Source organism: Fringilla coelebs (genome assembly GCF_963513975.1).
Source record: "Fringilla coelebs genome assembly, chromosome: 20".
NCBI classification, from domain to species: Eukaryota; Metazoa; Chordata; class Aves; order Passeriformes; family Fringillidae; genus Fringilla; species Fringilla coelebs.
In genome coordinates, this window is record NC_140046.1 from 6811420 (window position 1) to 6826560 (window position 15141).

The 15141-nt window shown below is 48.5% G+C and overlaps 1 protein-coding gene across 2 annotated transcripts in view; it reads right to left on the reverse strand.

Annotated features, from left to right (window-relative positions):
- The window catches only part of CUX1 (cut like homeobox 1), a 267458-nt gene extending 257032 nt beyond the window's left edge, over positions 1 to 10426 (reverse strand). For both annotated transcript variants that reach the window (XM_084219333.1, XM_084219334.1), the window contains exon 1: positions 10289 to 10426. In XM_084219333.1, coding sequence (XP_084075459.1) covers positions 10289 to 10351 — 63 coding nt within the window. In that variant the 5' untranslated portion in view covers positions 10352 to 10426. The remainder of the gene's footprint in view (positions 1 to 10288) is intronic.
- Positions 10427 to 15141: the final 4715 nt, after the last annotated feature.

Below are 15141 nucleotides of genomic sequence, written 5' to 3' on the forward strand. Positions count from 1 at the left end.
AATAAAACTTTCCAGCTGTGGCACTGACCAAAACTCTGCCTGCTCTTAAAAGAAAACGTGAAACCACCTCCTCCTCATGAGCATGGAAACAGCAATCCACTGGACATAAAACTGAGAGCATGGCTTAGTAACACAGTTTAATTTGATTCAAATCCTGACCTAAACTAGGGATTTAATCCTCAGTCCTGCAGGGGTGAAGGACTGTCAGTTACACTGATGGCACCCAGAGTCTGGCAGGACCAGGAAAGTACAAAAATAAAATTCTTACAAAGTACAGAATAAATTCTTAAAGAACAATTCTTCCCTCCTTACTGTCTGCTTCATCTTGGGAAGCAAGAGCACAGCACCCCCTGAGCTCACCCCTACAGGGCCACAAGTATCCACTCGCTTTTGGGAGGAATGAAAAAAATATTCAGAGTTTCAAGTGGTAATTAGGAGTATGAAGTACATTTGCCTAAACAAACAGACAAATGTGTAGTGAACAGAGGCAGAGAGATGAGCTGAGGACACAATATGAGCAAGCTGCCCTTTTCCAGCATCCCAAAAATTTCAAAAGCAACTCCATGGCAAAGAAAATGTGCAGAAACCTATAAGCAAAAGAAAACTAGAGCTCCTGAAAGAGGCAGGGCAGAGCTGGAAGAAGGGAAGGGAGGAGAAACCAGTGCCCTCAATTGCATTTTTTAAATCCATGAAACACTTGCACTCACCTAAAAGAAACTGAGGTTACAATTGTGTAAACAGCTCAGCACAAAAGTCTCTCCACAGAAAATCAATTGCAAGACGACTGGCTCCTTGTTTTTAAATGTTTAATATTATCCCATCCCTACAATTAATATCAGAACAGCAACTATGCTCATACCAAACATACCAAACCAAAGCTGAGTTTTATCAATATTAACACACACAGATCTGCAGCAGAAAAACAGATATGTAGTTCACTGACAAAATTAACATTCTTGTGTTTCAGATCCTAGACAAAGGATACATTTTATTTATGGATGAAAATGAAGCAAACATCTTTAAGTGACAACATGATACAAATTTACTTTGACGTGAACATGCAATAAAACGTGTAAACACCCAATAAAAATAAAATGAAAAATAATTACAGACAAGACACAAGTATAAATTTTATTGAGCTACTGTGACAACATTTGTGTGTCACATCAACGAAATAACAAGAAACTGAGTGGAATTGATTAGAAACATGAGATAAAGGCAGAGATGAGAGGCTGCTGGACTAGGGTGGAGAGATTCATCTTTGCTCACAACTTAACTCTGGGCTGGGCAGAGAGGGCAGCTCCTTCAGCCAAGCCCAGCCAGAAACTCTGACTACACACGAGCTAAAACTTCAGCACATGCAGCAACGCTCACTGGGTGTTGTGCTAAACAGGGATAAAGTTTATCCACCTCTGCCAGGCTCAGGGAGCCAGGAGCACAGCCCCAGCATGGAGTAGGACACAAGCAGGAGATGGATATTCCTGATGGCACAAGCAGCACAGATAAAGCAAACCCCCAACATCACAAGCAGGTTCCTGGTATACTACAGAGCCTGGGTTATTTGGATAAAAAGGAAAAGTTGAAAGAAAAGGTTTCAAGCTACCCCATCCTATGTGTTTGGTGAGTTATGAATTTCAGCCTTCAAGTACAGGTGCAGCACATCACGTAAGGACTGCTCTGCACATCTCCTCTCTCTCCTCTCTTTGGCCATCCAGGGGGCTCAAAGGCTCCCTGTCCTTAAAACTTACTGTGCTTAAACCATATTACTGCCCTTAAAACCACCAGAGCGTGGCTTGGGATGGAAGATCCTCCCTGCCTCTGGCTGGCAGAGCCTGGCCTGTCCTGCTGGAACAGGGAGCTGTTTCAAACCTTGGGCTGAAGCTTGAAATGATGCAACCACAAACTGTTGAATTTTTAATTCAACATTCATATCGCTGGCTGCCTATAATGTAAATTTTAAACAGCCTTCAATATACAGAGAAATCTGAAGGGAAACTTGATAAATTGTACATTACACCAAACAACAGTGAGGTGTGTTTTAAAGTAAGAGTGTGTCTATGTATGAGTAACTCTAGATTATAACTTTATAACCAAAGGCAAGAAACATTTTTTCCAGTGATTTAGTACCAATCATTCTCAATATTCTTTTAGGACAACCAACACTTTTTTTCACATTCATTTCTGTAGAAATTGTTTCAGCAACAGCCTGAAAAGCACCTACAAATCAGCACATTTAAAATATTGAGAACAAAGGTGCAGAAAATGTAACCACTGAGTCTTGTTTATCCACAAGACAGAATTAAGTAGCAGCAAAACCCAACAGTAACTGCTAACTCAGAATCTTGTATCTCAAAGAAGGGCCGGGAGCACTATCAGTGTTTCCCAGATGGAGAAGCAAACCAGTGCAGGCAAGGGAGGTGTTCAAGGGGATGGGGCAGCTCCTGGCAGTGGTTCTGCAACTCCCAACTCATCTGAGAGTCACTGCCACCTCCTGACTGTGCTCACACTGAATCTGAAGCAGTTCAAGGCTGCCCAAAGTGATGCTCACATACAGACATTTTTGAAGGGCTCATACACATCAGCTTCAGCTCAGCCTTGGTATAAGAAATCTTTCGTTTTCTTTAGAATATTGGTTCAGCAACACCATGAAACCACAAACACCTACAAGAGATACTGAGAGCAGGAGGAGCAAGATTTAACTCATCAAACTTCCACTGCATCTCATCATCTGCAACATTCCTTTTTGGCTTTGCAGTTCTGTTTCTACAGGAATAAGCCAGGGCATTTCTACTCAAAATATACAAGCTTTTACCATCTAAGATATACCTACTCTGAGTCTTCATTAAAAAAAAAATAAATAAAAGAAAAAGCTGTGAAATTCCCTGGGTTTTTTGCTCCTCCTTTATTTTTCAGTAAGAACAATGAGAATGCTTCTCCTATTCATAATACCTGAAAATATCATGCAGGTGGATAGAAAACTACCAGGAAACACAAACCCTTGATTGTCACAGGGCGACACTAAGAACTGCCAGTGCACTCTGAAGTCACACCATCACCTCAGCATCTCATGGACAGATTTTCCCAGGATGTCCCCACAAGGACAGCCTGGAGGCAAACCCCAGGTGATCTAAGGTGAGCAAGTGCAGGTAAGGTTGATTTGGTGGTAACACTTCAGCCAGGGATTTGTTGGGACACCCACCACAGTGCCCTGTGCACTGCCCAGTATTTATATAAAGGCTAAAATAAGCTCTCCTCTTCCAACTGTACTGCAAGAAGTTTCATTTCCAAGTCCTAGGTTTATGCTCACTCCTTACCTCCTCCCTTTCTTCACCACTTCCCTCTACCCCTCCACTCCTTTAAGCAGTGTCACTTCCCCCACGCCACTTGGTTTAATTTTTACTTCCCTCTAACATTGCTGCCCTCAGCTAGTCACACGTGAGCCACAGACAGAAACCAACATTTCTCAGCAAGGAAAGACCTCTGCAATGTGTCAGAACTGCTCCTGCACACACCCTCCCCAAGCCCATAAAAGCAATCCCACGGTGACGTGATAGAGCGGCAGCACTGGACCATCCCACCTCCACAGCTCGAGGGATGTGATAAAATGTTTCCAGGAATCAGACCATGGCTTGGTCTCACCTGAATTCCCACATGCAGTGCACACCTGGGCTCACCTATACAAAATCACAGGATTCAGCAAGAGGAATGGTCACGTTCCTATGGGATTTGTGCAGCCATTTAGCCATATTTTATCCTATCATTCACAGAAAGCTTGTGCTGGCACTCCAGATGCTGCAGTCTCCAGGCTTGCTCATTCACTAAGGTACATTTCCACACAAAAGAGCAGAACCACAGGATCTGCTCAGCTCTGATGTATGAACTCCTCTGAAAAGCCTCCGAGACAGCCATGGCCTACATCCGTACGTGCCTCAAAGTGCTCGCAACCAGAGACACAAAGATATGGGGGAATTCAAAGCATCTAAACACAGCAGCTTAAAATACTTCTGTGCATCTGCTTTTGAGCCTTTCAAACATGAGTAATCTTCACCTCTGTCTTCCCAGAGCACATCACTGGGGTCCATGAGGAGGAGGAGGATGAGCAGCAGCACAGCTGCCCTCCCTGCTCCCCAGGAAAGGCAGCACAGCTCCAGCCCCCACAGAAACTTCCTTATTGCCCCAACTGCCAACAAAGAAATCAAATTATTGCAAGGCAAGGGGGCAAGTGAATTGCCAGGGAGGCAAAAAGCTGTTAGACATGAGTGTGACAGGCTCCAGCTGCAAACCCCTGCCTGTTGTAACACACACACAGGAGCTGTCGGGCACCTCCCGGCTTTAACACCTTCATACCAAAAATTATCTTTATTCAGGGTAAATGTTTAACTCTGCTAAGTCACAGGAGGTGCAAGTAACAGTGCAGTAAGAACTGCAGTGTCTTGCCAGAGGCAAAACAGAAGCACAGAGTACAGTGGTGGATCTACTGCAAATTCCTTACTGCCTAGCGCTTTCCTGGAAATCCAAATTACTGTTGGACAGGAGTGGAGACCTTTGTTACATCCAACAACCGACACCCAACTGTGTTTAATCTTTTATAAAAACTTAACATCCAACAATCTGTCTGCATTCCACGTTCTGCACAATCCAACCAGTGCAATAGCCTGTATTTTCTTCATTATAACTGCCAATAAAGGCAGAAATCACTGATTTGCCTTGTCAAACCAGAGACAACAAAAACAAGCTGAGAACATATGTCACAAAATGAGTAGGATTTATCTTATGTTCACTGATTTAAGGGCACTATTTCTGACTGTGAGGTCCAAGTTTCTCCCATCTTTCCTGGTACATTCAACTCCACGTGTGAGCACTCCAGTACAAGTCTCCTCACCCAACATTCCTTGTCTTCTGCAAACAATCCCATTTCAGCTTTCCCCCTCTCATCCTCAAATCTTTCTCCCCACTCCCCCATTCCAGCAGAGAGAAACACTGTCACTATATTCCCAATACAGAAAAGATTGTCTTTTCAAGGCCTTCCCAGAAAGGATATGGGAAAGAACCAAGCACAGGTGCAGGAAAAACCTGGATACACAAGATGGGAACTTACCACCCTGCTTACATAGAAAGTGCACACTGCCTGCTTGGTGCCTTCAAAAATACCAATCATCCACATATGTGTCTGTTCTCTACCCAATAAATAAACTGCCTTTATTCTCAGCCTCAGTGTGATCAAACTGAAACTCTGGATTATGCATTTTTCTACATCCACTTTTTGCATTACAAATCAGCTTGCAAATAAAGAATAACTGTTCACTGGAATTTTAGACCGCATGTAATCTCTTCTCTAGAAAATGTTTCACTCATTACTTGTTTTGTATTGTTACATAGAGCCAACCAGTGTGATTTTTCTTCAGAAAACCCCCAACCATTACCATATCCCAAATCCTCCCTACTGCACTTCTCAATACATCATTCAATTAACCACAAACTTGGCACTAGAGCAGAGTGACCGAAGCACGCAGTGACTCTGCCACATTTCAGATGGGCATTATTTCATTGCAGGAATAGAACAAGGGATAGAAATGCTCTCAGAGATTTATTCCCAAGGAACAGGACTCAAGGAATCCTATGAAAGACAAGTTCTTGTGCCAGAAGTACATCAAGGGCCTTTCTTCTGGTATGTCACATGGGGTGGGTGTCCAGGGACATCACCCTGACCACCACAAGCTGCCAAAGCTTTCCTGCTGGGATTGCTCTCGGAGTATCTTGGCAGCAGTGCCCTGGCTTTGCCATCCCTCCCTTCCTGCAGGAACACCCAGCTGCTTTCACCTCTCCTCTCCGAGCAGCTGAGGGGAGCAGAAATGTGGCTACAGCAGCTGGAGACTTTTCTCCACATGCACATTCAGCTTCCATTATTAAGAGAGAACCACTGACTACTTTTAGGACAGAAACAATTCTGCAATGACCGGCACAGATACCCAAATTAAACACTCAGACCTGATCACTAATTACACTTGTGATGAAGCATACAAACTCCTCCACACATCAGCTTGTGCTCTGGTACCATCAGACCCAACTAAACTAAGCCAACAACTCCACCAGTTCCTAATTTAATAACACAAGTACTTCAGTACTTAAAAGCTATTCATTACAACTTAGTTTTTTCAGACTTTGTTACAGATTTTATAAGATCAATGGTTAACCTAAACAATTAGTCACAGCCTGCACAGAACTAATATTCTATCCTTACTTAAATCATATATGATGCAATACCAGGATGAGATTTTAAAAAATAAATACATCAGCAAGATTTGCCTTTAGATTTTCACTCCCCAGCTTGATGGTAATAAGTTCTGCCATTCTGCTCAAAAGCAATAAGAAACTGCACTTTCTACCAGAATGTGAGCCTGTCCTAAAAAGCTACAATGACACTTTGAGAACTTGTGTTTATTGTCGAAATAACTACAGATAGTTTAAGTTTTCAAAGGGTATTAACTTCTTCCGTTTGTCCTCAGAGCTGTGGCTCAAGCTAGACTTACTCCTGCTGGTCAGAGAGACCAGCTGCCTCCTCTGATATTGATATATACACCCATATTCAGAAATATTAAGCAAGCTGTCAAGGAGAGCTGCATGCTCTGCCCACGGGAACACGACGCTCCCTTTCCTGCTCTCCAGCAAAAGGTTGTTTTTAGAGTGAAGGTGATGGGGACACCAAAAACTACAAACAAACCAGGACCACGGAACAGCAGGTTACCTTCACGCTGCTGATCTGATTCCAATCACACAACTGCTTCCAGACAGGACGTGCAGCTTTCACTGCAGGGCAGCAGCATCTCTCCAGTGATTTCACCTGCATTTACTGCCACAGGACTCACTGCATGCGAGGGGCTGTTTTCTCTGAGCACTGCAACTCCCTCCCCATCAAACATGGGTCCATCTACCACCACACAGCACACTGAGGCAGCAATGCCATGCCTGTTCCAGTTTCTTTAGAAATCATGCCAGCCTTGACTCCAGAAAAGGGTTAATGTTCAGCTGCGTGCCTCGCAGGTACAGTCTCCAGTGAAGAGCCCCGTTTGATACCTGTAGGAAGCTGCCATTTTTGCATCTCATATTCCATTTGTGAACAGACCTTTTTGTTCTTTAATCCAAGTTCTGAATTATTTAATCCTGTCTCCAACACTTGAAACATCTTTCCCTATAAACAAGGGGTTATTTAGCGAAAGGAAATAAATAATTTAAAAAGTCAGACCCTAAAGTGTTGCTGGCTCTGTTTTTAATTAATATTGATACAATCTGGAGAAACCTGCTGCTTAATATTACAAGGCAGGTCGAAGCTCATCAACAGTTAAACATCTCCTTCTAACAGAAGGTGGAAGAGGAAGTTGGGAGCAGCCGGGTACGCGGCGCTGGCTGCCAGCGATCCGGGACTGCCCAGTCCCAGCTCCTCACAACTTTCTCATGCACACAGAGCTTCAAAGCCCTCACACCCTGAGCTCCACGAGCTGGACTTCTGCAGGGCTCAGGTGGAATTGTGTTAAGCATAAATCCTCCAGGCTTTCACGCTGGAACAGAGCGTACGCGGAAGTATTTTTATTTTCTACAATGCCACGCTCGAAATACGTCAGGGCAAGCGAAGGACGGGGACGGAGAGAGGCATGGACACTTCTGTGGGACTGAACTTCATCCCTGGGAATGATAGTTTTTATAGCACATTGCTTCATCTGCAAGTGGGAGTAAATATTACACTACCTCTTGGTGCAGATGGGTGGGTAAAAATAAATAAATAAATAAAAAGCTAATTTGAAACAAATTAACTATTCTGCATACGGAGGAAGGTATTCTCTCCCTCCCCGGTCACTCCAGGGCTCTCTGCAGACAGAGTGCATGCAAAGTTAACAAACTCTGTGCTGCTCCAGCCTGCCTGCTGAACCTGCCAACAGGTGAACAGCCTCAATCTGCAGCACGGATAAATAATCACCAGTCCTCAAAAGCAGGTAATGAATATTGTTCAAACAACTCTAAGCTGGCGTTACCAGAATGCTTCAAAGGAGAAGCTACAAGCTGTTCAAGTCAGACTGTCACATTTAGTCTGCAAAAACGAGATTAAGGTTTGTACAGTGATACTCCACAACAGGTTTTACAGTATGCACAGAAATTAAATTATGATAAAAGTGAGCTATTTTTTACTAAAAACAGAATAGAACAATCTATCAAAATGCCATTTGGCTGTGTTCATTACATTTTAGAATTTAATTTACATGATAGATACTTTAGCATAATATGTTTTAATCAATAAGCATTTCTGAAGGCTTTATTTTTATAGGCAACATTTAGACTTGTTCACCGTTAAATGTAACGCCATGGCAGCGACGTTCGGAGCGTTTATTTTCCTATGCTAAGCAAGTACAGCCACACGTACACAGAGGCAAAAGCAAAAGTCCACAATTAGAGATGTCAGACCTTGTTTAACTACATCTTAATTTAATCCATTTTATTTTATACAATTCTACATCTGGATCTCATTTTCTGTATTCCTGTAGGTATTCCGGGTCACTATTAAGAACCCTTTCAAGTTAGCAAAGTTCAGCCAAGTCTACCTTAATCCAAAACCTTTAAAAGAAACAATAAAACGCGAAAAGGGGGTGGACGACGACACAGAAACCTGAAACAAAACGCTACTTTACCCCACCTCCTAATGCACCTGAAAGTCGGAAGGGACCGGCCTCCCAGCACAGATCCCACACAGCACTTCCTCTTTCGGGGGCTGCTGGGGTGGGAGTTTTGAATATTATATATACATATATATATATTATATCGCTCCCGCACGCCCGGCCGAGGGGAAGGGAGGGCGGCAGGAGCCGGGTCCCGCTGCCGGCCCCCTGCGAGCATCCCCTCACCTCCAGCGGGAATGCGGCTCTGCCCAGCATCAGCGCACCATCCCTCCGCCTGCCGCAGCCTCCGGCCGGCTCCACCGCCGCCTCCGCGGGGGCCAGGGTGGGCAGCCGCCGGCTTTCGAGCCAATTTATTTAAACGGGAGGCAGCGGCGGGTTTGGAGAGGCAGGGCAGCGCCTTCCTGCGCCAATCAACTGGGAGACACGCGTGTTGCAATCCCATTCACGGCGGGAGCAGCACCGATACAGCGTCTGACAACCCCCCCGGCCCGCCCCGGCCTTATCTGTAGCCCGGCAACTCAATTAAACCGTGGGGCCGCAATTCCCCCGGGGACGCTCCCCCGGGCCAGGGGGAGGGAGGCCGGTCTGCGAGGACTTTCCCTCGCAGGAAACGGCACTTCTGGGCTCTCCCGAGCCAGCACAGTAAAGCATCAATATTCCGCTCATCTGTCAGATCCTGGACAGCAGGAGAGGCTGGAGAGCCCGTGAATTATGTAACGTGCCCTCCCGCCGCCGCGGGGAGATGCGCCGCGATGCCCCCCGCCGGCCGGGACGCCCCCGCGCCCCTCCCCGCGCCCGGCGCCGCCGCTGCCCTCCCGAGCCCCCCTCTCCGCGCACCGGGCGCTCGCCCCTTCCCACCCCGCGGGACCCTCCGCCGCTCGCTCCCTCCCTGCCCGGTGCCCCCGCGTCCCCTCCCCTGGCGGCCCGGCGCGGTGCCCGCGGCGGTCGCAGGGCGGCGGCCGGAGCCCCGCGCCCGGCGGAGCGGAGCGGAGCAGAGCGGAGCGAGGGCCGGCACCCCGCGGCGGCGGCGGGGAGCGCCCGCCCGCCCGGCCGGCACCACAGCGCCCCCAGCCCCCGCCGCTCCGCGCCTGCACCGCCAGCCCGCCCGGCGCCCCCACACAAAGTCCCAGCACTCGGTAAACTTTCCCCGGCTCCCGGCGGAGGAAAAGCGGCGGGGACGCGGCGGCGGGAAGGGGGCAGGCGGCGGGGAGGGAGAGGGAGGAGGCGGGCGGGGGATGAGCGGCGGCCGCCGGGAGTCCCGCCGCGCCCGCCGCCCCGCACGGCCCCGCCGCCGGGGGGGAGCGCGGAGCGGGGAAAGAGCAGCCCGGGACGGAGCGGGCGAAGCGGCGGCAGCCCCGGCAGCGGCGGCTCCGGCGCCATCTTGGGCTGATCGATGAATTGAACAAAGAGGATCAATTTCCGATGGGGCCGGTGATCGATGGCGGGGGGGGCGGAGGGAGCGGAGCGCCGCGGCCGGGCGGAGCGGGGGGTTCCCTTTAGGCGGCGCGGGCCGGCAGCGGGAGGAGGAGGGGGAGGCCGGGCCCGAGGGAAGGCGGAGAAGGGAGGGAGGGGGGGGGTCCGGCGGCGCGGCCCGGCCGGTGCGGCGAGCGGGGGAGCCTGACCTGCAGCTGCTGTAAATCAAAGCGCTTCCAATATTGAAACATCGATCCCACATTGGCCGCCATCTTGAGACATATTGAGACAGAGTGAGCGGCTGATAGAGAGAGAGGGGCTGGAGTTCAGGAGCCGGGAGGGAGGGGGAGGGAGGGAGGGAGGGAGGGAGAGAGGGAGGGAGCCGGCGGGAGGGGGGAGGAGGGGCGGGGGGGCAAGGGGGAGGGAGGCGGGCAGGGAGCGCCCAAATCCCGGCCTGGAGCCCGCCCGGAACACGGACTCAGCCCGCGCGCTCGCGTGGGGGGGGTGGGGGGGGGGAAGGGGCGCCGCGCTCGCGCGCTCGCGGCGACCCCGCACCCCCGCCCCGCGGGCGCGGGGACAGCGCGGGGAGGGCGCGCGGGGCGCGCGGGGACAGCGCGCGGCGGTGCGGGGACAGGCGCGCGGAGCGCGGCCGCGCCGAGCGGGGGGATGCGGGGACAGGCGCGCGGGGCGGGGGAACGCGGGGACAGCGGGGCCGGGAGGTGCGGGGGGATACGGCACCGCGGGGATGCGGACACGGCCGGGCGTGGCGGGGGGATGCGGACACGGCCGGGCGGCGCGGGGATGCCGGGCCGGGGGGATGCGGGGCGGTGCGGGGACAGCCGCGCGGTGCGGGGCGGTGCGGGTTCATGGCAGCGCATCGCCCGGCGAACGGTGCCCGGAGCGGCGGCGCGGGGGGGAGCCCGCTCGGGGAGCCGCGGGGCTAAAATTAGCCAAGTGCGGAGAGTTTAGGGGAAACAACAATGAAAAAGTGCATCGAGGGCAGCGGGTTCCCGGTGTCCGGGGCGGTCCGGGAGCGCCTGGAACGGGATTTCTTCAGCGCGGACAGGCGCTCCCTGCCAGGGCCGGTGCCGCCGGCCGCTGCCGAGGGGACACGGATCGCACGGAGGTTGGAAAATCAGATCCCAGCCCCGCGCAGGATAGCCATAGAAACGAGATTAAAAGGATGGAGTAACTTATTTTGTTCTAAACAATTATGTTGCTATAAATACGAACATTTTCCTTGTTCCCTTCCTGAAAAGCACAGAACATTTTAGCAGGCTCATCTCTTAACAAAACAAACCAGCCTGCAGATACCTTGCACCCCTAGAAATCATTCCCTGTTTTTACTGGGAAATGGGCAAACCTACGGTCTGTACCTGTCCCCTCTGGAATCAATAAGCTGCACGGTATTTTTCCAAATACATCTACTTTTGCTGTTTTGCACTTCATCTGTAAAAGGAAAATGTCTCTTCCCCCCCAAGTGAGCGATTGTAAATTTTTTTCTCAAATTGTATTTGATCACCGAGTGAATTTAGTGCTCACTCAAGTCCGTGGGCTGACTGCTTGGAAATGGCTCTGCCTGTCTTTGGAGAAGTTACGGCAGAGACAGCAGAGACAGCGGCAGAGCAATTGCCACAGATTATTTCCCAATCTGCTGCCGGCCTCCTTTGGAAGAGCACCATCATTTCAGCCTCCATTTCCACTTTTTGCTGAGGCTGCTGCTTACAAAGATACTAATTGTGATGGCGGGTTTTATGTTAATGGGTTCCACGTAATGATCAGCCCGACGACTCCAGACCTTCACATTGTCGGTTGGCTGTGCTGGGAATAAAACTAATGGCATTTGGTTATGAAAATGTCAGACCTCTACGTGGTGATCTAAACTGGGGGCCCAATGAGACCGAAATCCAAGAGCCTCCGCACGACTGCCGTGGGGCTGGACCCAGGGATGCCCTTGGAGAAGGAAACTCCTTCTCCCCCAGAAGTGCCATGCTTTGAGGGAGGGCAGCTCCTTGCTGGGATGATGCTGGAGAGGACTGGGGTGCCTGGCTGGGGTACCCCCTGCTCTGGGGAGAGGGTGTGGGGTGCTCGGAGCGACAGCCGGGGATGGAGCTGCGCGAGCCTCCGAATTCTGACTAACGCCGTAACCGGTTTGGTAGCTCTAAAATAGGATTTTAATCCTGGGAAGCATCATTTCACATTCCAGTGATCTAATCAAAATCCTTTCCTCTAATCTCTCCATGGTCCCCCCTTTCTAGATGAAAGAGGCTGGAGTTCCTGTCTTCACCCTTTCTCCGCTGCCTCCCTGTTCTACCAGTCTGTTCTGTGTCCAGGCAACTGCAAAAAGACATTTCAAAGGCTCCTGCCGTGCCATGTAGATGTTTTCTCTTGTTAGTTTGGACTGCAGGTGTGTAAGCCTCAAGGATGAAGTATCGTGGTGCTGTTTTAGGTTCGGGGCACACAGTCATGGCACAATAAATCACATAGGAACGCTCCGCTTTGAACGCGCGCGCACAGAAAAGGGAAAAGAAAAAAGCATCTGACCTGAATCATTTTCTGGAAACACATCTGGTTAAAATCCAAAGTTTTAAATTGAGTAATATTTTAAAATACATTTGGTAGGTATTAAATTACAGTGTTATATCTGGTAATATTTATGATACTAATGTGTTAAGCGGAGGTTTATATCTGTCAAGAAATATGAATGATTGTCATATGGGGTAACAAATGAATCCTGATATAAATAACATTTTATGATATTTTTAACATTATTGTAGTCTTTTTTTTTTTTGCAGAAGTTACATTATTGCCAATTTGAAATAAAAGCTCCGTGGCTGCATACCAAAGCTTTTAGCTATGTAATTTCGAATAAGTATAAAGCAGTACAGCTGATTTGGGGAATTACTGAGAAACCTTTACTCTGCTGGAAGACAAATGCTGAGCACCTATAATTCCTATTGTCTTCCATGCAGGATCAAGTCCCTCGTTTGCCATTTTGTGTGGCAGCAAGCCCAAGGAAATCTTGCTTGACAGCTCTGTTTTCTCAAAGTGCTGCATTTCTTCGGGCTGGATTCTGCAAAGATCCTGCAGGCTACAGAGCTCCTTGGAGCAAGCAATAATGTGCTTTGTGTTCCTGCTGAAATGTACCTGTGTACAGTGGGAGAGGGAGCTTGGAAAACTGGGTGCACCCTGGCAAGAAGATGGTTAGAATAAAGTTTTCTTGGGTTATTATGTTTTGCGGAATCATTCTCATCTGTTCGTTTGAGGAAGGTTTTTCTAAAGTTAGATTTGATCTGTGTAAATGCTAACTTCTTTCAATGGGCACTAATAGAGCACTGAAAAAGGAAGCACAGTGGATTTGAAGTTTAAATCTCAAATGGTGGCAGCAACTAGTACTACTTGATACATCCAAAAATAATTTTAAGTATATTGTACAGATTTCTTTTTAGGAATTGGGTGAAAATCACATTAAAATTTGTTGCCTGTTAATGTCATAAGGTCTCACTGATACAGCTCTTTAATGAACATACTTGCACTTTGGACTATCACAGAAAATTATTCTTGTGATTCTTAATGTCATCATCTGCAATACTGAGGAAAATGGATCTTTATTCCAAAGGTCCCAGACTGCTGGGAACATTTCCCTAGCACAGCTGCTCCCCTGGGCATCAGCCTGCATTCATGAGGATATTTGGGACAATGAGTCCAGTATTGATCACTGCCCCTGGGTTTCTCTTTGCCTCAATGAACCTGGTTGATTTTCTTGGCCAGGTCTCTGAAAGATGAGGTGCTGCTTCTCCCAGACGCCTGTGACTTTTGGGTCTCTTCTCCAAGGATTCTTGTGGTTTTTCTTCTCATTTTCATGTAAACTGACTCCCAAATTTCTATCAGTGTCCCTAGAAGAGTTCCTCCCGAGCCTTCTCTGTACCCCTGTCTGCTCCTTGTCCAAGCCCCTTCCTTCCTCACTTCATGGCTCTCATCTTTTCATTTTCTTCAGCTGATTCTTGTCCCTGGCTGCCTGTGCCCACTGAAAGGAGCTCCTCATTCCAAAACCCCAGCCCTCTCCACTGTGGAAGTGCCCTTCTGTTCACCTTAAACTGGATTTGGGATATCCTTTACTGCTCTGTGCCATTGCACAGGGAGATTCCACAGGGATGGCAGGGAACAGAGACAGCCAAACAGATAATTTATGTTCCTGGGAGATTTAGTCCAAATTAAGATCAAAACTCATATATGTCTTCCAAATCACAGATTTTTTTTTTCCAATTATTGTCAATGACTCTAATTCTGCTTGATTTATAACCCTGGTAGTAGCCAGAGGTTTTGCAGCACATAAATTGCCTGAGGGTTTGGCCAGTGATGTGGATGCTGTGACAAGTAGAAGCTCAGGAAAGCCCCTGAGCAGAAAATGGTTGAAACAGGGAAAATAGCAGGGAGAAGTGTCCCCCATGACTGCACATGATTACCTGGGTGTCCAGTTGTGGTGCTCAGCTGGATGGACTCATGTTTTCTCAACCAACATGGCAATTCCCACTTTGGTATATTGGGAAAGTTTTAGCAGAAATCATATAGATGGCAGCACACATGATCCAGGCACAAAATCCTGTGATTTCTGTTACCCTGTGAGCACTGCACAGCCACAGATGCACTCTGGCAGGTGGAAGAGAAGAAAGCAATTTTCACAGAGGCAGGGAAAGCAGCCACAATTAAAAGCAAAGTAAATTTGTGTGGTGTGGTTGCTTGCTAGTTAACTCTGGAGACCTTTATGAGGATCCAGCATAACCCACAACAGACCTTCCTTGAGGATTTGTGGATTAACCCACAGCAACACAAACATGGGATGGCACTGCAGGGGTGTCTCTGCATGTGCAGCAGGAGTTACTGAAGACCCCAAAAGAGTTCCCACAATATTTCTCTCAAACAGCTGCTTTTCTCACTGAATGTTTCATCAGATGCATGGTGGTGTTTTGGCCAACATCTGGAATAGCAGAAAGAAGTAGAGGAGGAAAGGATCTATTGGGTTATGCATTCCCTGGAGCTGGAGTGAGTAAATTTGATACTG